The 23,768-nt window shown below is 43.6% G+C and overlaps 1 protein-coding gene across 3 annotated transcripts in view; it reads left to right on the top strand.

The window, feature by feature from the left end:
* The window catches only part of pdcd6ip (programmed cell death 6 interacting protein), a 79,548-nt gene extending 56,541 nt beyond the window's left edge, over positions 1-23,007 (top strand). For 2 of the 3 annotated variants that reach the window (XM_078398273.1, XM_078398272.1), the window contains exons 12-18: positions 1,954-2,123; positions 4,772-5,020; positions 12,756-12,890; positions 14,336-14,430; positions 16,447-16,573; positions 20,600-20,811; positions 22,420-23,007. In XM_078398273.1, coding sequence (XP_078254399.1) covers positions 1,954-2,123; positions 4,772-5,020; positions 12,756-12,890; positions 14,336-14,430; positions 16,447-16,573; positions 20,600-20,811; positions 22,420-22,585 — 1,154 coding nt within the window. In that variant the 3' untranslated portion in view covers positions 22,586-23,007. Of the gene's footprint in view, positions 1-1,953; positions 2,124-4,771; positions 5,021-12,755; positions 12,891-14,335; positions 14,431-16,446; positions 16,574-16,870; positions 16,928-20,599; positions 20,812-22,419 lie in introns of all 3 variants that reach the window. The other variant, XM_078398274.1, reaches the window with a different exon arrangement.
* The last annotated feature ends 761 nt before the right edge of the window (positions 23,008-23,768 follow it).

Here is a 23,768-nt window from a genome sequence, read left to right as displayed (position 1 = left end):
CCACTCTCTGTGTGAAAAAAAAGTTCTCATCTCGGTCCTAAAAGACTTCCCCCTTATCCTTAAACTGTGACCCCTTGTTTTGGACTTCCCCAACATCGGGAACAATCTTCCTGCATCTAGCCTGTCCAACCCCTTAAGAATTTTGTAAGTTTCTATAAGATCCCACCTCAATCTTCTAAATTCCAGCGAGAACAAGCCGAGTCTATCCAGTCATTCTTCATATGAAAGTCCTGCCATCCCAGGAATCAATCTGGTGAACCTTCTCTGTACTCCCTCTATGGCAAGAATGTCTTTCCTCAGATTAGGAGACCAAAACTGTACGCAATACTCCAGGTGTGGTCTCACCAATGCCCTGTACAACTGCAGCAGAACCTCCCTGCTCCTATACTCAAATCCCCTCGCTATGAAAGCCAACATACCATTCGCTTTCTTCACTGCCTGCTGCACCTGCATGCCTACTTTCAATGACTGGTGTACCACGACACCCAGGTCTCGTTGCATCTCCCCTTCTCCTAATCGGCCACCATTCAGATAATAGTCTGCTTTCCTGTTCTTGCCACCAAAGTGGATAACCTCACATTTATCCACATTATACTGCATCTGCCATGCATTTGCCCACTCACCTAACCTATCCAAGTCACGTTGCAGCCTCCTAGCATCCTCCTCACAGCTAACACTGCCCCCCAGCTTCGTGTCATCCGCAAACTCGCAAAGTTTTGATATCAACGGTGAAGGAGCTGTCATTGAGTTTGGTGTTGCATGCTTTTATCTTCTGCATGTTAAGCATTCACAAGATGCATGTTATGTGTTTGTTATGAACAAGGATAGATCTGATGCATTGGGAAAAGTACTAAACTGGGGTAATGCAGTTTACAACATCATTAGGCAGGAGCAAGGGAGAATAAATTGTGAGCAACTGTTATTGTGTAAGAAAATACACAAACTCAGTGGGTCGGGCAGCATCTCTGCAAAAGATAGACAGGCATCCTTCTTAAGGCTGATTGTGGCTGAGGGGGGTGTTGAAAAAGCTGAAAGAGAGGAAGGGCAGGACAAAGCCTGGCGAATGATTGGTGGATACACATGTGCGTGGAGGGATTGGAAAGGTAGCTGGTTGGACAAAAACCAGAGTTTAAAGACAAAAGGTGTGAGATAAAGATAGAAGAGCTATGAAGAAACGCAGAGTCTCAAGCTCAGAGTCGGGGAATCAAGAACCAGAGGAAATGGGTTTAAGGTGAGTGGAGAAAGAGTTGAGGGATAACTTTTTCCGGGTGTATGGAACAAGCCGCCGGCGGAGGTAGTTGTGGCAGGTACTAGCACAACGTTTAAGAAACATTTTGACAGGTATATGGATAAGACAGGTTTAGAGGGATATGGGCCAAACGCAGGCAGTTGGGACTAGTGAAGATGGGACATGTTGGCCGGTGTGGGCAAGTTAGGCCGAATGGCCTGCTTCCACACTTTAAAACTCGATTACTCTATATGGCTTTACTAATCATTAAAAATAAACCTAAGTAAAGACTGGAAGATTTGTGCATAATCCTACTTCATCGGTAGTAAATTCAGTTTTTCTAATGTTTTTTAATTAATTTGATCAAAGATTATTAAACCTATTCCACATACCACAACTATGTTGAATCAGGAATCATTGTACTTGTTCCTGTCCTGTGTTCTTCAATCACCTCAAAACTATATAATGTTGGTCTGACTTGTATATATTATTTACATGTTTTTGAGGTTCAATGTGCTAATCATCGTGATTAATGTACTTGGTCTGGGACCTATCGTCAGGTCTATATGAACATTTGTCTCACCTCTTGTGTTAAAAGCCCTTGCTCCTTGATTGGTTTTCTTAACTGGTGAAAGAGATATAACATTTTGTTCTATCTATACAGTAAACAAATAATAAACCATTTAAAGTAATGCAATTGTGTGCATTTTCCCCTCTTTTCCAAGATGGAGCTAGCTTCAGAAGTACTCTGAACAGAGCAGTCCAAGCTGATAAAGTGGTCCAGGAGCGTTATGCTGCTCATAGTGAAATAATTGCCCTTCTTTGTAAACCCGAAGCAGAACTGAATGCTGCCATACCATCTGGCAATCCAACCAAATCTCTTCAAGGAAGTGAGGTAAAGTAAGATTTGCGATCAGACTTTAATGCTTTGGGAAAATGATATTCTCAAATAACCTAAAACAGTTAACTGGCTGCAATACTTGTGGGATGGTAATTACTTAATTTTAATGGAGTATTGAGTTGTTGATGATGCGGCTATTTACTGACTCCTTTGAGTTGGTAAGAGACCATGAAGACCTCAGCATAGGTCTGAGGTTGCATGTAGACCTGGCTTTGGGTCCCAGACCTGACATTACTTCTCTGAATGTCCCCAGTGTTACCTATTTTTACTTAGTACATAAACTGAGTTGAGAAGGCTCTTTTTGTGGGAAATAATGCACCATTTGGACTTTTTGTGTAATCTTTAAAAGTGAATTAAAAACAAAATTCTCGTTCCAAGTTTCTTCAATGTGTTTTTGCTGTTGACTCTTATGACCTCAAGTTTACTAGTTCACTAGATTTTAGATTTAGATTTAGAGATACAGCGCGGAAACAGGCCCTTCGGCCGACCGGGTCCGCGCCGCCCAGCGATCCCCGCACATTAACACTATCCTACACACACTAGGGACAATTTTTACATTTTCCCAGCCAATTAACCTACATACCTGTACGTCTTTGGAGTGTGTGAGGAAACCGAAGATCTCGGAGAAACCCCACGCAGGTCACGGGGAGAATGTACAAACTCCGTACAGACGGCGCCCGTAGTCAGGATCGAACCTGAGTCTCCGGCGCTGCATTCGCTGTAAGGCAGCAACTCTACCGCTGTGCCACTACTGCTTACTATAAGGCCATTCCAATGAACTATAGAATTTAAAAGTAATATCGGCCTTTTATAATCTAATTTGAACACTGTTTTTGGCTTGAAAATTGAGACAATGCTGGACTAACAATCTTACTGACACTACCGATGGAGAACATGGATAGGTGACTTTTTGGATCATGACCCTTCTTCAGACTGAAGACCCACTCCAGCACACCACGCTCAGGGAACGGGCCCTTCGGTTCAAAATGTTTGTGCCGAACTTGATGTCTAGCTGAACTGATTTCATCTGCCTGCACAAGATCCATATCTCTCTATGGCGCTACACTTCCATGTGCCCAGCTAAACGTCTCTTAAACACTGCCTTAGGGACCTTATCAAAAGCCGTGCAAAAATCCATGTATACAACATACACCACCACACCTTCATTAATCTTTGTCACATTCTTAAAAAAACTGTAAAGTAGTGAGACATGACTTGCTGCATACAAAGCCATGCTAGCTATCCCTGATCAGCCCATTCTCTTCCAAATGGGAGTAAATCCTATCCCGAAGAATTCTCTCCAGTAGTTTCCCTGCCATTGAAGGTCACTGGCCTATCGTTCCCTATATTCTCCCTACTTCCTTTCTTAATCCAAGGATCAACATTGGCCACTCTCCAGTCCTCCAGGATTTTGTCGTGGCTAACGAAGAAACAAAGATCCTCGTCAAGACCCTGCAACCTCCTCTCTTTCAACCCTCAATTACTTGGGATCGATCCCATCAGGCCTCTGGGACGTATCCACCTTAACGGACATCAAGAGCCTCAGTACCCCCTCCTCGATCTCAAACTGCCGTAGCATATTTGCATTCTCCACACAGATCTTGCGGTCCTCCCAAGTCCCTTCGGTGAATACAAATATAAAATACTGCTTTAGTACCGAATCTACATAATCTGACTGCAGGCATAGATTCGCCCCTTTATCTTTGAGCGATCCCACCTTCTCCCTGGTCACCCTCTTATTTTTAACGTACAGATAAAGAGCCTTGGGAATTTTCTTAATCCGACTCTCGGAGGTGTTGTTTTTGAAGGTTGAGACCGTTCCCTCCGTAACTCCCTGGTCCACTCGTCCCTTCTTACCCAAACCACCCCATCCCCGGGCACTTTCCCCTGCAACCGCAGGAGATGCAACACCTGTTCCTTTACCTCCCCCCTCAACTCCATCCAAGGACCCAAACAGTCTTTCCAGGTGAGACAGAGGTTCACCTGCACCTCCTCCAACATCATCTATTGTATCCGCTGCTCTAGATATCAACTTCTTTACATCGGCGAAACCAAACGCAGGCTCGGCGATCGTTTCCCTCAATACCTTCGCTTAGTCCGCCTCAACCAACCTGATCTCCCGGTGGCTGAGCACTTCAACTTCCCCTCCCACTCCCAGTCTGACCTTTCTGTCAAGGGCCTCCACCAGTGCCATAGTGAGGCCCAACGGAAATTGGAGGAACAGCACCTCATATTTCGCTTGGGCCTCTTGCAGCCCAGCGGTATGAACATCGACTTCTCCAACTTTAGATAGTTCCTCTGTCCCTCTCTTCCCCTCCCCTTCCCAGTTCTCCCTCTATCTTCCTGTCTCCACCTATATCCTTCCTTTGTCCCGCCCCCCCTGACATCAGTCTGAAGAAGGGTCTCGACCCGAAACGTCACCCATTCCTTCTCTCCTGAGATGCTGCCTGACCTGCTGAGTTACTCCAGTATTTTGTGATATAAAAACCTCAAAGTTGTTTGTAACTTAAATTGCATTCAGTTTTGTTTTACTTGTTTATAAGATTTTTGATGAATTTGTATTAATTTTCATTATAAAACTTGAAAATGTCAAAGAATCAAACTTTTTTGGTGAGTTGACTTGATGGTGTTTTTTCTCTAAGGTGGTTACACTTCTGAAGAATCTTCTTGCTTCCTTGACTGAGGTTAAGAAGGAGCGAGAAACCCTTGAGAATGATATAAAGTCAGTGGAGTTTGACATGTCCAGCAAGTTTCTGACTGCATTGGCTCAGGATGGTGCCATAAATGAAGAAGCTGTTTCTGTGACCGAGCTTGATCGAATCTATGGAAGTCACACTGGCAAAGTCCAGAAGAATTTGAAAAAGCAGGAAGAGTTGCTGGCAAAGATTCAGGTAATTGATGCGCCATCGTGATGCTGAATGGAATATTATCCTTCATTTAAAGAAGGCTGGAACTCAAAAAACATTACAACTAAGTGGAGCTCGCATAAGACCATACCTTTCTATTCTGGGTTCCAAAACCTGGAAATTATATTCTTGGAGTGATGGACTAAATTTAAAACATGAAAACTTTACTGCAGATTTAAATAAAACTTGCAGCAAAGAAGCGCTGGTATTTTCAGGCATGTAACAATAGACAATAGGTGCCATTTGGCCCTTCGAGCCAGCACCACCATTCAATGTGATCATGGCTGATCATTCTCAATCAGTACCCCATTCCTGCCTTCTCCCCATACCTTCTGACTCCGCTATCCTTAAGAGCTCTATCTACCTCTCTCTTGAATGCATTCAGAGAACTGACCTCCATTGCCTTCTGAGGCAGAGAATTCCACAGATTTACAACTCTCTGACTGAAATTTTTTTTCCTCATCTCTGTTCTAAATGGCCTACCCCTTATTCTTAAACTGTGGCTCCTGGTTCTGGACTCCCCCAACATTGGGAACATGTTTCCTGCCTCTAACGTGTCCAACCCCTTAATAATCTTATACGTTTCGATAAGATCCCCTCTCATCCTTCTAAATTCCAGTAACATGGATCACGTAGTGATATGTCAGGCAGTGTTTTCGGTAGGAAAATAAGAAGTTGCAATTTCCATACATTGTGAGCATTGATATAGAAAAAAGACCATGGCCCTGAGCAATTGGGACTGAGCAGTCTACAATTGGGACTGAGCAGTCCAACATTTAGACTGCTGGGTTGGAAGACTTGAGTTGTCAAGAGAGATTGGATAAGGTGGGAAGTTTTCCTTGTAGCAAACGAGGCTGAAAAATCACATTATAGAGGTATATAAAATTACGAGAGGTATAGATAGCCTCTCTCGCCACTGTCTGTTTCCCATGGTAGGGCTGTCTAAAACTAGAGTGCACAGGTTCAAGATGAGAGGAAGGTGCTTTAAGGGGATCTAAAGGGTAATTTTTTCAGGCAAAGAACAGTGGGTGTCTTGAATGAGCGCCAGAGGAGGTAGGGAGGCAAGAACAGTAAAAATATTTATGAGTAATCTAAGCAAAAACTTGAATGAGCAAGGCATAGAGGGATATGAAAGTTGTGCAGACAAATGGGATGAGTATAGCTCGACATTATAGTCGGCATAGATGTGGTGGGTATAGATTTATTCACAAAATGCTGGAGTAACTCAGCAGGTCAGGCAGCATCTCGGGAGAGAAGGAATGGGTGACGTTTCGGGTCGAGACCCTTCTTCAGACTGATGTCGGGGGTGGGACAAAGGAAGGATATAGGTGGAGACAGGAAGATAGAGGGAGATCTGGGAAGGAGGAGGGGAAGGGAGGGACAGAGGAGCTATCTGAAGTTGGAGAAGTCGACGTTCATACCACCGGGCCGCAAACTGCCCAGGCGAAATATGAGGTGCTGCTCCTCCAATTTCCGGCGGGCCTCACAATGGCACTGGAGGAGGCCCATGACAGAGAGGTCAGACTGGGAATGGGAGGGGGAGTTAAAGTGCTGGGCCACCGGGAGATCAGTTGCGTTAATGCGGACCGAGCGCAGGTGTTCAGCGAAGCATATAGATATGCTGTACAACTCTTTCACTGTGAAATTGGCAGTGCAGGTTGACATTTGATCGGTGTGGGGTCAGAATTCTTCTTCCAGCTCGCATAATATTCTCGCCTCGTTGTCTGTCTCATTTCCTTTGTAACTTTGAGGGCATGAGACGTGAATTGGCCAAGATAGACTGGCAATTGATTCCTAAAGGGTTGACGGTGGATATGCAATGGAAGGCATTTAAAGACCGCAAGGATGAACTACAACAATTGTTCATCCCAGTTTGGCAAAAGAATAAATCAGGGAAGGTAGTGCATTCGTGGCTAACAAGGGAGATTAGGGATAGTATCAAAACAAAAGATGAAGCGTACAAATTAGCAATAAAAAGCAGCCAACCAGAGGACTGGGAGAAATTCAGAGTCCTGCAGAGGAGGACAAAGGGCTTAATTAGGAAAGGGAAAATAGATTTTGAAAGAAAACTGGCAGGGAACATAAAAACTGACTGCAAAAGCTTTTATAGATATGTGAAGAGAAAAAGATTAGTTAAAACACATGTAGGTCCCTTGCAGTCAGAAACGGGTGAATTGATCATGGGGAACAAGTCAAGTCAAGTCAAGTCAATTTATTTGTATAGCACATTTAAAAACAACCCACGTTGACCAAAGTGCTGCACATCTGACTAGGAAAAAAAAGAAACATACAGTGGCAGGCAGCCAAACACAACGGCGCGGCCATCTTGAACAAAATGTTAATTCAATCACCCACAGTCCAACAACAAAGCATTAAATAAGCATCAAAATTACACCCCTAAAAACACAGTCCAACAATAAAAGCACTAAACAGGCACCCAAATTACCCAACCCCAAAACCCCCCAAAACACAGTCCAACAATAAAAGCATTAAATAGGCATTCAAATCACACAACCCCAAAACCCCCAAAAACACAGTCCAACAATAAAAGCGCTAAACAGGCATTCAAATTACACAACCCCAAAACCCCCAAAAACACAGTCCAACAATAAAAGCATCAAACAGGCACTCAAACCACCCAACCCCAAAAAAACACACAAGGACATGGCAGACCAATTGAATAACTACTTTGGTTCTGTCTTCACTAAGGAAGACATAAATAATCTGCCGGAAATAGCAGGGGTCCAGGGGTCAAATGAGATGGAGGATCTGAATGAAATCCAGGTTAGTCGGGAAGTGGTGTTAGGTAAATTGAATGGATTAAAGGCCGATAAATCCCCAGGGTCAGATAGGCTGCATCCCAGAATGCTTAAGGAAGTAGCCCCAGAAATAGTGGATGCATTAGTGATAATTTTTCAAAACTCTTTAGATTCTGGAGTAGTTCCTGCGGATTGGAGGGTAGCTAATGTAACCCCACTTTTCAAAAAGGGAGGGAGAGAGAAAACGGGGAATTATAGACCAGTTAGTCTAACATCGGTAGTGGGGAAAATGCTAGTCAGTTATTAAAGATGGGATAGCAGCACATTTGGAAAGTGGTGAAATTATTGGACAAAGTCAGCATGGATTTATGAAAGGTAAATCATGTCTGGCGAATCTTATAGAATTTTTCGAGGATGTAACTAGTAGAGTGGATAAGGGAGAACCAGTGGATGTGTTATATCTGGACTTCCAGAAGGCTTTCGACAAGGTCCCACATAAGAGATTAGTATGCAAACTTAAAGCACACGGTATTGTGGGTTCAGTATTGTTGTGGATAGAGAACTGGCTGGCAGACAGGAAGCAAAGAGTAGGAATAAACGGGTCAACAGACAATAGACAATAGACAATAGGTGCAGGAGTAGGCCATTCAGCCCTTCGAGCCAGCACCGCCATTCAATGCGATCATGGCTGATCACTCTCAATCAATACCCCGTTCCTGCCTTCTCCCCATACCCCTTCACTCCGCTATCCTTAAGAGCTCTATCCAGCTCTCTCTTGAAAGCATCCAACGAACTGGCCTCCACTGCCTTCTGAGGCAGAGAATTCCACACCTTCACCACCCTCTGACTGAAAAAGTTCTTCCTCATCTCCGTTCTAAATGGCCTACCCCTTATTCTCAAACTGTGGCCCCTTGTTCTGGACTCCCCCAACATTGGGAACATGTTATCTGCCTCTAATGTGTCCAATCCCCTAATTATCTTATATGTTTCAATAAGATCCCCCCTCATCCTTCTAAATTCCAGTGTATACAAGCCCAATCGCTCCAGCCTTTCAACATACGACAGTCCCGCCATTCCGGGAATTAACCTAGTGAACCTACGCTGCACGCCCTCCATAGCAAGAATATCCTTCCTCAAATTTGGAGACCAAAACTGCACACAGTACTCCAGGTGCGGTCTCACCAGGGCCCGGTACAACTGTAGAAGGACCTCTTTGCTCCTAAACTCAACTCCTCTTGTTACGAAGGCCAACATTCCATTGGCTTTCTTCACTGCCTGCTGAACCTGCATGCTTCCTTTCATTGACTGATGCACTAGGACACCCAGATCTCGTTGAACTCCCCCTCCTCCTAACTTGACACCATTCAGATAATAATCTGCCTTTCTATTCTTACTTCCAAAGTGAATAACCTCACACTTATCTACATTAAACTGCATCTGCCATGTATCCGCCCACTCACACAACCTGTCCAAGTCACCCTGCAGCTTTATTGCATCTTCCTCACAATTCACACTACCCCCCAACTTAGTATCATCTGCAAATTTGCTAATGGTACTTTTAATCCCTTCGTCTAAGTCATTAATGTATATCGTAAATAGCTGGGGTCCCAGCACCGAACCTTGCGGTACCCCACTGGTCACTGCCTGCCATTCCGAAAGGGACCCATTTATCCCCACTCTTTGCTTTCTGTCTGTCAACCAATTTTCTATCCATGTCAGTACCCTACCCCCAATACCATGTGCCCTAATTTTGACCACTAATCTCCTATGTGGGACCTTGTCGAAGGCTTTCTGAAAGTCGAGGTACACCACATCCACTGACTCTCCCTTGTCAATTTTCCTAGTTACATCCTCAAAAAATTCCAGTAGATTTGTCAAGCATGATTTCCCCTTCGTAAATCCATGCTGACTCGGAATGATCCCGTTACTGCTATCCAAATGCTCAGTAATTTCGTCTTTTATAATTGACTCCAGCATCTTCCCCACCACTGATGTCAGACTAACTGGTCTATAATTACCCGTTTTCTCTCTCCCTCCTTTCTTAAAAAGTGGGATAACATTTGCTATCCTCCAATCCACAGGAACTGATCCTGAATCTATAGAACATTGAAAAATGATCTCCAATGCTTCCACTATTTCTAGAGCCACCTCCTTAAGTACTCTGGGATGCAGACCATCAGGTCCTGGGGATTTATCAGCCTTCAGTCCCATCAGTCTGCCCAAAACCATTTCCTGCCTAATGTGGATTTCCTTCAGTTCCTCCATCACCCTAGGTTCTCCGGCCCCTAGAACATTTGGGAGATTGTGTGTATCTTCCTCAGTGAAGACAGATCCAAAGTAACGGTTTAACTCGTCTGCCATTTCTTTGTTCCCCATAATAAATTCCCCAGCTTCTGTCTTCAAGGGACCCACATTTGCCTTGACTATTTTTTTCCTCTTCACGTACCTAAAAAAACTTTTGCTATCCTCCTTTATATTATTGGCTAGTTTACCCTCGTACCTCATCTTTTCTCCCCGTATTGCCTTTTTAGTTAACTTTTGTTGCTCTTTAAAAGAGTCCCAATCCTCTGTCTTCCCACTCTTCTTTGCTATGTTATACTTCCTCTCCTTAATTTTTATGCTGTCCCTGACTTCCCTTGTCAGCCACAGGTGTCTCTTACTCCCCTTAGAGTCTTTCCACCTCTTTGGAATAAATTGATCCTGCAACCTCTGCATTATTCCCAGGAATACCTGCCATTGCTGTTCTACCGTCTTCCCTGCTAGGGCCTCCTTCCAATCAATTTTGGCCAGCTCCTGCCTCATGCCTCTGTAATCCCCTTTGCTATACTGTAATACCGACACTTCCGATTTTCCCTTCTGCCTTTCCATTTGCAGAGTAAAACTTATCATGTTGTGATCACTGCCTCCTAATGGCTCTTTTACCTCTAGTCCCCTTATCAGATCAGGATCATTACACAACACTAAATCCAGAATTGCCTTCTCCCTGGTAGGCTCCAGTACAAGCTGTTCTAAGAATCCATCTCGAAGGCACTCTACAAACTCTCTTTCCTGGGGTCCATTTCCAACCTGATTTTCCCAGTCTACCTGCATGTTGAAATCTCCCATAACCACCGTAGCATTACATTTTTGACACGCCAATTTTATCTCCTGATTCAACTTGCACCCTATGTCGAGGCTACTGTTTGGGGGCCTATAGATAACTCCCATTAGGGTCTTTTTACCCTTACAATTTCTCATTTCTATCCATACTGATTCAACATCTCCTGATTCTATGTCACCCCTTGCAAGGGAATGAATATCATTCCTTACCATCAGAGCAACCCCACCCCCTCTGCCCACCTGTCTGTCTTTTCTATACGTTGTGTACCCCTGAATATTCAGTTCCCAGCCCTGGTCCTCTTGTAGCCATGTCTCAGTGATCCCTACAACATCATACTTGCCCATGACTAACTGAGCCTCAAGCTCATCCACTTTATTTTTTATACTACGCGCATTTAAGTACAACACTTTAACTTCTGTTCAGAATGGCAGGCAGTGACTAGTGGGGTACCGCAATGCTCAGTGCTGGGACCCCAGCTATTTACAATATATATTAATGATTTGGACGAGGGAATTGAATGCAACATCTCCAAGTTTGCGGATGACACGAAGCTGGGGGGCAGTGTTAGCTGTGAGGAGGATGCGAGGAGGCTGCAGAGTGACTTGGATAGGTTAGGTGAGTGGGCAAATGCATGGCAGATGCAGTATGATGTGGATAAATGTGAGGTTATCCACTTTGGTGGCAAGAATAGGAAAGCAGACTATTACCTGAATGGTGGCCGATTAGGTGAAAGGGAGATGCAACGAGACCTGGGTGTTGTGGTACACCAGTCATTGAAAGTAGGCATGCAGGTGCAGCAGGCAGTGAAGAAAGCGAATGGTATGTTGGCATTCATTGCGAGGAGATTTGAGTATAGGAGCAGGGAGGTTCTGCTGCAGTTGTACAGGGCATTGGTGAGACCACACCTGGAGTATTGCGTACAGTTTTGGTCTCCTAATCTGAGGAAAGACATTCTTGCCATAGAGGGAGTACAGAGAAGGTTCACCAGATTGATTCCTGGGATGGCAGGACTTTCATATGAAGAAAGACTGGATAGACTCGGCTTGTACTCGCTGGAATTTAGAAGATTGAGGGGGGATCTTATAGAAACTTACAAAATTCTTAAGGGGTTGGACAGGCTAGATGCAGGAAGATTGTTCCCGATGTTGGGGAAGTCCAGAACAAGGGGTCACAGTTTAAGGATAAGGGGGAAGTCTTTTAGGACCGAGATGAGAACGTTTTTTTTCACACAGAGAGTGGTGAATCTGTGGAATTCTCTGCCACAGAAGGTAGTTGAGGCCAGTTCATTGGCTATATTTAAGAGGGAGTTAGATGTGGCCCTTGTGGCTAAAGGGATCAGGGGGTATGGAGAGAAGGCAGGTACAGGATACTGAGCTGGATGATCAGCCATGATTATATTGAATGGCGGTACAGGTTCGAAGGGCCGAATGGCCTACTGCTGCACCTATTTTCTATGTTTCCTCACTCTGTTTCTCCCTTCCCTCGCTCATGCTTTCACTCCTCCTGGTGCACCCACTTTTGAGCTGCATCCCAGCCCTCCCCTCCCCCACACACCCTGTGATTACTAAAGAAACCAATACCGTCTGAAATAAAAAGTGAGAGCACACCTGGTCAGCTTTTGAAAGTCAATGACAAGTTAAACATTTCGGGTTGGGGGGGGGAACAAGATTGTTCAGAGATTGTGGGTGTTATGTGACGAGCAGCAACTGGATCAGTGCTCTGAATAGTATAACATTTTGCTTGGGAATTGCTTATTAAGTGTTTGTGTGTTCAGTGTGCCTCTTTGCTGAATCTGTAGTCAAAATGATCTTATCACTGCGAAGTTTGAAAGCACTGACTCAGAATTTAATTTCTGTTCCAGAGTGCTCATGAAGAATTTTCAAAGTCCTCACGATCAAACAACGATGCTAATCAGAGGGAAGAAATACTTAAGAAATTGGCAGCAGCACATGATCAATTTGTTGAGCTTGTGGGTAATTTGAGAGAAGGCACCAAAGTGAGTATTTCAACTTCTACTTTAAGTTTTGGGGGAAGAAAATATAATTTTAAGTATTTTAATTTCACATGTGGTCCTTAAATTTACACATTAGTTTACTATTTGGTAATGGGTTGATCATGTTTAGCAGACAGAAAATTTGTGATTTTTGCAACGTTTTCTTTTCAGTCGTTTTTCACGTGCTGATTTATGAGTCTGTCATTATCTCTGTTACTTGCAATTTTTTTCCAACTTTCTGAGGTAAAAATGAAAAGCTTAAAGTTTCAAAGTGCACACATGGAAAGGAAAACAAATTGTGATTTTCAGATTGTTGCCTAGTCAAATGCTCAACTATGTTGGAAATATAAACAAAAAATGCTGGAAATACTCAGCTGGCCGAGCAGTGTCAATGGAACCGCCTATAAGGAATGTTTTCTAAGTTAAATTAGTGAGTGTTTGTTTTCACCTAGCCCACAACTTCTCAATGATCTCTGAGGCATGTGGGCAAGTACATGGATAGGAAAGGTTTATTCACAAAATGCTGGAGTAACTCAGCAGGTCAGGCAGCATCTCGGGAGAGAAGAAATGGGTGACGTTTCGGGTCGAGTCCCTTCTTCAGACTGATGTCAGGGGGGCGGGACAAAGGAAGGATATAGGTGGAGACAGGAAGATAGAGGGAGATCTGGGAAGGAGGAGGGGAAGGGAGGGACAGAGGAACTATCTAAAGTTGGAGAAGTCGATGTTCATACCACTGGGCTGCAAACTGCCCAGGCGAAATATGAGGTGCTGTTCCTCCAATTTCCGGTGGGCCTCACATGGAGGAGGCCCATGACAGAAAGGTCAGACTGGGAATGGGAGGGGGAGTTAAAGTGCTCGGCCACCGGGAGATCAGTTTTGTTAATGCGGACCGAGTGCAGGTGTTCAGCGAAGCGATCGCCGAGCCTGCGCTTGGTTTCGCCGATGTAAATAAGTTGGCATCTAGAGCAGCGGATGCAATAGATGAGGTTGGAGGAGGTGCAGGTGAACCTTTGTCTCACCTGGAAAGACTGTTTGGGTCCTTGGATGGAAAGGTTTAGACGGATATGGGCCTAATGCAGGCGGATGGGATTAGTGTAGATGGGGCAAATTGGTCGGCATGGAAAAATTGGGCTGAAGGGCCTGTTTCCATGCTCAATGCCTCTATCGCTCTCTCTGTGAGAGGAATCAATGGTAACTTTTTGTTTCAACTAGCATATAATTGGGTAGAGATTTCAAATACAGAACAATGGATACAGACCCTAGTTCTAGCCCCATCCCTTTCATATGCAGCCACATTTTAAACCTGTAACTATTCTCCTAGGTTTTACTAATGAAGAGCTCGTTAAATTATAGCAGTTACATAATTATGACAAGGAAAAAATGTTTCGATATTAGATGTGAACATGTGACAAATAAACGACTATTGACTATTGATCTCTTATTTGTAGTTCTACAATGGGCTCACTGAAATCCTCGTGAAGTTCCAAACGAAATGTTCTGACATTGTGTTTGCTCGCAAGACTGAAAGAGATGAACTTTTAAAGTGAGTGCAAATTTTCAGTTTATTTTTCAGAAATTCTGATCATTTTGCATGGCATTTATTTACAGAAATTTTGTACTGACTTTGCGACATTGTCACCCTTTAAGTAATTATCTATTGTTGCATTATTTCTGGCTTCATGTTAACATTCACACAGTGTTTTTCTGCTTCTGATTTCTGGGGTTGCAACCTTAACTAAATGGTGCTCTCCAGGTAGGACTAAAGTTAAGAATTAAGACCACCATCTGTTACTGCTCTGTCTACTTGTGTTGACACTTTCAGGGAGTTATGAATTTGGACCTCAAGATCCCTCAGTACATTAATGCTGTTACGGGTCATGCCACTAATGGTTTTTATTTCCCTTGCACTTGACCTCCCAAAATGTAGCAGCTCGCACTTGCTCAGATTAAAGTCCATCTGCCATTTCTCTTCTCATTCCTATATCTGATCTATACAAAGTTATACAGCGTGACTCTTTGCGTATCTGTTTGCCCAACTTGCCCACGCCTACCGGCATGCCTCATCTGCACTAGTCCCACCTCCCAGTGTTAGGCCCATACCCCTCTAAACGGATCCTATCCATGTACCTGTTTAAAATGTTTCTTCAATGTTGTAGTACCTGCCTCCTCCGACAGCTCGTTCCATAACAATATATCCTGCTGTATACTTTGACAGCCTTCCTAACAATCGGTCACACTAGCAATCTTGTTGTCATCTGCGAACCTCGTAACTAACCCATCGATGATGCGTTTGCGTCGGTGTCATCTATGTTTACGTCCGTGTCATTTCTATATATCACAAGCAGCAGAGGGCCCAGCACAGATACCTGCGAGACTTCACTGGTCACTGACCTCCAACCTGAATATTGTCCTTCCACTGCAACCCTCTATCTTCTGTCAACAATCCAGTTCCAAATCCATATGAACAAGTCACTGTTAATCCCCAACAACTCTCACCAACTTCTAAAATGCACCGTCGAAAGCATTTTATCAGGATGCATCAGGGCATGGTTTGGGAACAGCTCCGCCCAAGATCACAAGCAACTGCAGAGAATTGTGGGCGCATCCCAGACCATCGCACAAACCAACCTCCCTTATTCCATTGACTCCATCTACACTTCACGCTGCCCTGGCAAGGCTCACCATCATAACCAAGGAGCAGTCTCACCCCGGTCACTACCCCTTCTCCCCTCTCCCATCAGGCAAGAGGTACAGAAGTTTGAAAACGCACACTTCCAGATTCAGGGACAGGTTCTTCCTGAGAGAACAATCCTGAACTGCTATCTACCTCAATGGTGACCCTCGGACTATCTTTGATCGGACTTTACTGGCTTTACCTTGCACTAAATGTTATCCCCTTGTCATTTATCTAGACACTGTAAATGGCTCAACTGTAATTATGTATTGTCTTTTGCTGACTGCTTAGAACGCAACAAAAGCTTTTCACTGTACCTCGGTGACAATAAACTAAACTCATTGGCTACATACACTTGGACTATCGTTAATCGGGCTTCACTGGCTTTATCTTGTACTGAACGTTATTCCCTTTATCATGTACCAGTACGCAGTGGATGGCTCGACAATCATGTATTGTCTTTCTGCTGACTGGTTAGCACGCAACAAAAGCCTTGATATTCTAATGAAACAGCAGGAAAGAATCAGAATGACCTTTATTGTCATCCAAAAAAACCAAGTCTTTTGGACGAGATTTCGTCACCCACAGTCCAACAGTAAGAGCAATAAAATAAGCGATTACACACACAACCACAAACCAACACAAAAGAAACAAAACAAAAGAAACATCCATCACAGTGAGTCTCCTCCAGTCACCTCCTCACTGTGATGGAAGGCCAGAATGTATTGTCTCTTCCCCTGCCGTCTTCTCCCACGGTCAGGCTGTTGAAGTTGCCACGTTCCAGGCCGCGCCAGACTGTGAAAGGTCCGCAGCGGGCCGACCCAAGCCCCGCGACCCGGAGACTAAGTATTCAAGTTCTTAATATGACCTTTTTTGGCTTAATAGGGATATGCAGCAGAGCATGGCTAGAGAACCCAGTGCGCCTAATGTTCTAGCAGCACCTGCATACCAGACCGCAGTCTCTGTCAATGAATCCGCCGCTGGTCCAACCCCTGCACCCAGATCTGTATTTGTAAGTAAAAATCTTTCTGATCGCAATCATTTGACATCGAGAAAGAAATATCTGCAGTAGGATTTCTGCAGTTCCTTTTATGGAACAAGATGTTTATTGTTTGTGCTGCATTCTAAGTTTTATACACATTTTTTTTTAAATGGATCATTTCTGAGAACTCTCCATGGTATGTGAAATCAAAGAATTTGTGACATGCAGCAAATTAGCACTGATGGCATTTTCTAAGATTAGAGATGAACGTTTCTTTACTGTGTAACATTTTCTTCAGTCCCATTCAAAATGTTGTTTGTTTTCCAGCAATCCAAAACGCAGACTCCTGAATGTTCTCCATCTTCATCCAGTGGTTGTGAAAATGTAGTTATTTTTAACTATTTTGTTCTGTAGGTTTGTTGTGTGTGTGGCAGGCAGTTTGAGAGATTACAGTATACACAAAATAATTCACAGAGTATACAATTGGACTTGATGGAGATTGAAATGTTTTATATTTTGGATTTGACAACTTGTCAGGACTTATCTTGCACTTTGCATTCGCAATGATTTCACCTTGTCATTCAATTTCTTTTTTATTACTTGTTTAGTTTAGAAATACAGCGCGGAAACAGGCCCTTTGACCCACTGAGTCCTTGCCGACTAGCGATCCCCGCACACTGAGTTTACTCTACGCACTCTAGTGACATTTTTACATTTATAACAAGCCCATTAACAGACAAACCTGTAAGTCTTGTGCACAGAGTCACGGGGAGAATGTACAAACTCCGTAAAGACAGCACCTGCAGTCAGGATCGAACCTGGATCTCTGGTGCTGTAAGCGCTGCAAGGCAGCAACTCGAATGTTTCCATAAAATAACTTGGAACATAGAAACATAGAAAATAAGTGCAGGAGTAGGCCATTCGGCCCTTCGAGCCTGCACCGCCATTCAATATGATCATGGCTGATCATCCAACTCAGCATCCCGTACCTGCCTTCTCTCCATACCCCCTGATCCCTTTAGCCACAAGGGCCACATCTAACTCCCTCTTAAATATAGCCAATGAACTGGCCTCAACTGCCCTCTGTGGCAGAGAATTCCACAGATTCACCACTCTCTGTGTGGAAAAAAAACTTTCTCATCTCGGTCCTAAAAGACTTCCCCCTTATCCTTAAACTGTGACCCCTTGTTCTGGACTTCCCCAACATCGGGAACAATCTTCCTGCATCTAGCCTGTCCAACCCCTTAAGAATTTTGGAAGTTTCTATAAGATCCCCCCTTTAGCACATTTTACAATGCTAAAAACTCTGTATAGGCACAAATCAGTGATTATTATCCACACTCTCATAATGAGAGTTTAAGTGATGACAGACTGGGAGACTTCAACATCTGTTAATGGAAGAGACTGGGGGGGAGAGGGGGGTGATAGCAGTGGAAAAAGATATAGAACTGTTTTTTTTTTGCAGCATAGGAACTATAAATGGTTTTGGCAGAAGAGGGTAGAGCCAAACTGTTGTAGTGAATTGGTAAAATAAGTTTTAGTTTGATCCTTTTGAGACTGCGATTGGCTAGCATTTAATTTGATCTCTTCCTGAGGCGAAAATTTTCAGTTAATGCAGACGCAAAAAATGCTGGAGTCTCTTGGTTCATTCCCCCAACAGTATCCCAAAGGATATACCTGTATTGAAGGGGAATGGCCACAGGGGTAACCTGCACTCTCTGTCTACTCCCCTCGCTAGTGGCCACCCATCTACTCTCTTCCTGTACTTCGCTATAAACCTTATTAAAGAAGCGGGAGTTTGTACCTTCTCCCTGTGACCATATCATATCATATATATACAGCCGGAAACAGGCCTTTTCGGCCCTCCAAGTCCGTGCCGCCCAGTGATCCCCGTACATTAACACTATCCTACACCCACTAGGGACAATTTTTACATTTACCCGCCAATTAACCTACATACCTGTACGTCTTTGGAGTGTGGGAGGAAACCGAAGATCTCGGAGAAAACCCACGCAGGTCACGGGGAGAACGTACAAACTCCTTACAGTGCAGCACCCGTAGTCAGGATCGAACCTGAGTCTCCGGCGCTGCATTCGCTGTAAAGCAGCAACTCTACCGCTGCGCTACCGTGCCGCCCATGTGGGCTTTCGCTGGGTGCTCCGGTTTCCTCACACATTTCAACGATGTGCAGGTTTGTGGGTTTATTGGCTTCTGTAAATAATAATAATAATAAATGTTATTTGCCATATGCAGGTTGGCACAGGGTCAACGGTACAATGAAATGTATTTGACAAGACAACGGGTCACCTCAGCAGTAATATTCCAAGGATAAATAAGATTTAAAAAATGACATTAGTAAGGAAAAAAGACAATATTAAAAATAGGTAAATAGACAATATTAAAAATAATCAACATTTATGATTTGAAATGTGTTTATGAGTTCAGAAGCCTGATGGCCTGATGGTAGAAACTGTTCTTAAGTCTGGTGGTACGCGCAGCCATACTCATGTATCGTCTGCCTGACGGTAACAAGGAGAACAGCCTGCGTGCTGGGTGGCTGTGGTCCTTGATGATGCTGCGTGCCTTCCGCAGGCACCGCCGGTAGCAAATGTCCTGAATTGCCTGGAGGCAATCGAACCTAGTGTGTAGGATAGAACTAGTGTACAGGTCACTGGTCGGCAAGGACTCCATGGGCTGAAGAGCCTGTTTCCACGCTGTGTCTCTTAACTAAACTATGTCCACATTCTCCCAGATGACCCTGAGGTCATGCAGCTCTAGTTCCCTAAGGAGCAGCACCCGGACCACAATTCCCATAGGTGTAGTCATCAGGGACACCAGCAGGTTTCCTGACTTCCCATATCCTGCAGGAGGAACATTGCACCATTCTACCTGCCATTACTACTGCACTAAACCAAGAAAGAAAAATCACAAGAGTCTCTCAGAATAGCAAACTACCTTTTCCTTCTGTCCTGCTCTGCTCAGCCTCCTTGCCTCAGATTCACTCTTGTGCCAAAGACTCACACTTTCCCTCAACACAGCACTTAAAACTCTTGTGCCAAAGACTCGCACTTACCCGCAACACAGCATTGTACCTCAACAAAGGCCCTCACCCAAAATGGCCGCTCCCAATCGGCCGTTGAGCTTGCCTTATTTTTATTAGTCAGAATTCCATTTTTCTATTCTTTCACCTGACCTTCATTCAAATTTTCTCCCCAGATTCCAAACGCTAACCTCCATTTAGTCTTCTTCCTGTCCAGCCTAAGCTGTATTGTTGATTTCTCTTTCTGTGTGTCAACTTCTATTGGTTATTCTGGATTACAAAATGGCGGCTGCTTTTACAGAATTAATTTAAAGAACAAAATTCACTAGGATTGCTGGAAGAATTTGACATGAGATTCGGGTATATTTTTAAGCAGAGCAAACCATGAGCCAAATAGGAGTGTTTTTCAAGTTAGATGTTTTCATTCTTGTTGTCCTCCACACATATAACAAATGTACTCTATAATTGCGGTTTAAAATAAGTAATTCTATGAAGCAATGGGGCAAACATGTTTCCTTTGTGCATGAAAGCTGGATTGGTTATGGAACAGGTAGCTCACACATTAAACATTTGTTGTTTTACAATTGAAGGCATTTTCACATCCAACTTTGCATCATGGTCGTCATTTTTTATGTCCTTTTCATTTCCATTAAGTTTGTTAAATTGCTTCTAAATTGAATGTTAACATGTATTGAATGCAAACGGTTACTTTGTCTCCCAAACAACATTGAATACATGATTTAAAAATAAAATCCATAAACTGATATGTGGTAGCAAAGTTGGACCAGCCTGCTTGAACAAGCTATCTTATGGGTGGTGGTGGTGCTAATATCTTTAGATAAAGTCATCTTGGGTGTTGGATTGGTTGTTTTTGATAATATCGTCACTAACTGGATTTCTGGAGGTGCATGCTTTTGCAGGACTTTTTGTTTTGCAGGAAATACGTTCAGCACAAAGATTCACAAATGATAAAATGAAAGCAGATTTCAGTTTCATTCCAAGCGCTCTTTTTACAGCAACCCAAACCTCAGCCTCCTGCCCGCCCTCCTCCGCCATCTATTGGATCCAATTACCCACCGACTTCGTTTGGCACAGCCGCAGGCATGAGTGCTCCAGCTTCAGCTCCAGCTAGTGCTCCGGGTTCTGCTTCACCAGCCCATATCGGAGGCACGGGTGTGCCATCCCAGGCCCAGGGGCCTCCATACCCCTCATATCAAGGATATCCTGGGTAGGTGCTCTCACTATGGCTCAAGGTAAAATACTGTCATTTTAAGTAATGGGGCAAACATGATCCCCTGCATAATGTAAGTTAGTTTGAGTTTGGAAAACTTCATCCATTGTTTTACAACTGAAAGTGTATTCACACATTCAGTTGAATTCTCTGCCTCAGAAGTGGAATTCTCTGCCGTAGAAGTGGAATTCACTGCCTCAGAGGGCAGTGGAGGCCAATTCTCTGAATGCATTCAAGAGAGAGCTAGATAGAGCTCTTAAGGATAGCGGAGTCAGGGGGTATGGGGAGAAGGCAGGAACGGGGTACTGATTGTGAATGATCAGCCATGGTCACATTGAATGGCAGTGCTGGCTCGAATGGCCTCCTCCTGCACCTATTGTCTATTCAACTTTGTTTCATGGTTAGTTGTTAAATGAAATTGCAGAGAAATAGGGGAAGCTAAAGCAATGTTTTGATTTATTGTTCTTGTTTAGCATTTCAACAATTTTCAGCTCTCATTCTATTCCGTTCCAAACCCTTTGCTCATAAATGTACATTTTTACATTTGCAAACAAAGAAGGTTTAGTTTAGTTCAGAGCTACAGCGCAGAAACAGGCCCTTTGGCCCACCGGGTCCGCACCCACCCACCGGGTCCGCACCCACCCACCGGCTGTCCCTACACACTAACACTATCGTACAAACAAGAGGGACAATTTACAGTCATACCAAGCCAATTAGCCTACAAACCTGTACGTCTTTGGAGTGTGGGAAGAAACCGAAGATCTAGGAGAAAACCCGCACAGGTCACCGGGAGAACGTGCAGCGTAGGTTTACTAGGTTAATTCCCGGAATGGCGGGACTGTCATATGTTGAAAGACTGGAGCGACTTGGCTTGTATACACTGGAATTTAGAAGGATGAGAGGAGATCTTATCGAAACGTATAAGATTATTAAGGGGTTGGACACGTTAGAGGCAGGAAACATGTTCCCAATGTTGGGGGAGTCCAGAACAAGGGGCCACATTTTAAGAATAAGGGGTAGGCCATTTAGAACTGAGATGAGAAAAAACTTTTTCAGTCAGAGAGTTGTGAATCTGTGGAATTCTCTGCCTCAGAAGGCAGTGGAGGCCAATTCTCTGAATGCATTCAAGAGAGAGCTGGATAGAGCTCTTAAGGATAGCGGAGTCAGGGGGTATGGGGAGAAGGCCTTGTCTATTGTCTATTGTCTATTGTACAAATTCTATACAGACAAGCACCCGGTCAGGATTATGTTCAGCACAGGCCTTGTGGGCCGAAGAGCCTGTTCTTGTACTGTACTGGTTTACGTTTCAAGAAGGCATGAAGTTTAAAATAGAAACATAACGGTGTATTGCAACAAAAATCAGCAAAACAAAACGTGAATGAAGGAGACGAAAAGCTTTTCACTGTACCTCGATACACGTGATCATAAACTAAACTGAACTGAGACAGAGGAAGAGAGATTGCAAAAGCTGACCGTTGACAATGTTTGCAGTCTAAATCTCACATCTCTTAAGTCACTGGTTTCCATTTTTGTAGGAGCCTAAATGTTGTGATTTTTGAAGTATGATCCATTCTTTTTTTTAACATTGCATGCTTTATTTTGCAGGTATTACCCAATGCCCATGCAAATGGGATACAGCCAATTTGGTTATGGGCAGTACAACATGCCGTACATGCCGTACCAGCCTCCTGCACAGCAACCTTTCCAAAGTGCACAGCAGCCCCAACAGCCTGGATACCCCTACCCTCAGCAGCAATACTACCAGCAATAAGAAGCATTTTCTGTAAAAGATTCTTACTGTTAACTTTGAAATTACCTCAATTCTTTATCTATTGCATACTATTAAATATTAGTCTGAGATGATTGCTAATTCGGTGGTACTGTTGAAATCTGATTGCACTAAATCTGACTTTTTTTTAGCAACAAACACTAGGAATTTAGCAAATCTAAAATGAGTTTTGCTTTTGCAAAGACATGGTAAAACTGCTTAATAGCAATCTTTTGTTGACTAGAATTTTTTTTTCTAATTTGGAGAAATGGGTTTGAAGTGCAGCAAAAATATAAAGTGGGATGTGTATGTTTCTCTGCTTTTACATTTGCTTAAACTGTATCTGGTTTATGTTATATCCTACATCCTAATGTTTAAATTTGTCTAATCAGGGCCTTGTAAATCATATACATTAAAAATAATTATGACCAAAATCTGGTTTCCTTGCCATTGAAGAGATACTGATATAGCAAAAACTTGGTTAACACTACCTAGTTTCTATAAGCTACCTGGCTTTTGCGGGTTAATGTTGCATGTTTCAGCAACTTTGCAGGCTTAAATGAGTGAACCCCCTTCAGCCAAAACCACCTTCCTAATTATGTCACGGGAATTGATTATTTAAATGGCTTCACTTTGATGCCAATTGACTTTGCCCAAATACAAATGTGAAATTACAAAAGCTACATCCTGCAATTTGCCATTGTGTAGGAAGGAACTGCAGATGCTGATTTACACCAAAGATGGACACAAAATGCTGTAGTAACTCAGCGGTACAAGCAGCATATCTGGAAAGATGGAGTGGGTGACATTTCGGGTTGAGACCCTTCTTCAGACTGTTATTATTTCTTCAGCTGTAGCTCAGTGCCAGATAGAAACAGAAAATAGGTGCAGGAGTAGGCCATTCGGCCCTTCGAGCCTGCACCGCCATTCAATATGATCATGGCTGATCATCCAACTCAGCATCCCGTACCTGCCTTCTCTCCATACCCTCTGATCCCTTTAGCCACAAGGGCCACATCTAACTCCCTCTTAAATATAGCCAATGAACTAGCCTCAACTACCTTCTGTGGCAGAGAATTCCACAGATTCACCACTCTCTGTGTGAAAAAAAACGTTCTCATCTCGGTCCTAAAAGACTTTCCCTTATCCTTAAACTGTGACCCCTTGTTCTGGACTTCCCCAACAT

Source organism: Rhinoraja longicauda, chromosome 4 (genome assembly GCF_053455715.1).
Source record: "Rhinoraja longicauda isolate Sanriku21f chromosome 4, sRhiLon1.1, whole genome shotgun sequence".
NCBI lineage: Eukaryota > Metazoa > Chordata > Chondrichthyes > Rajiformes > Arhynchobatidae > Rhinoraja > Rhinoraja longicauda.
The sequence above is the reverse complement of the archived record's forward strand: the minus strand, read 5'-3'. Positions and strand labels throughout refer to the sequence as shown.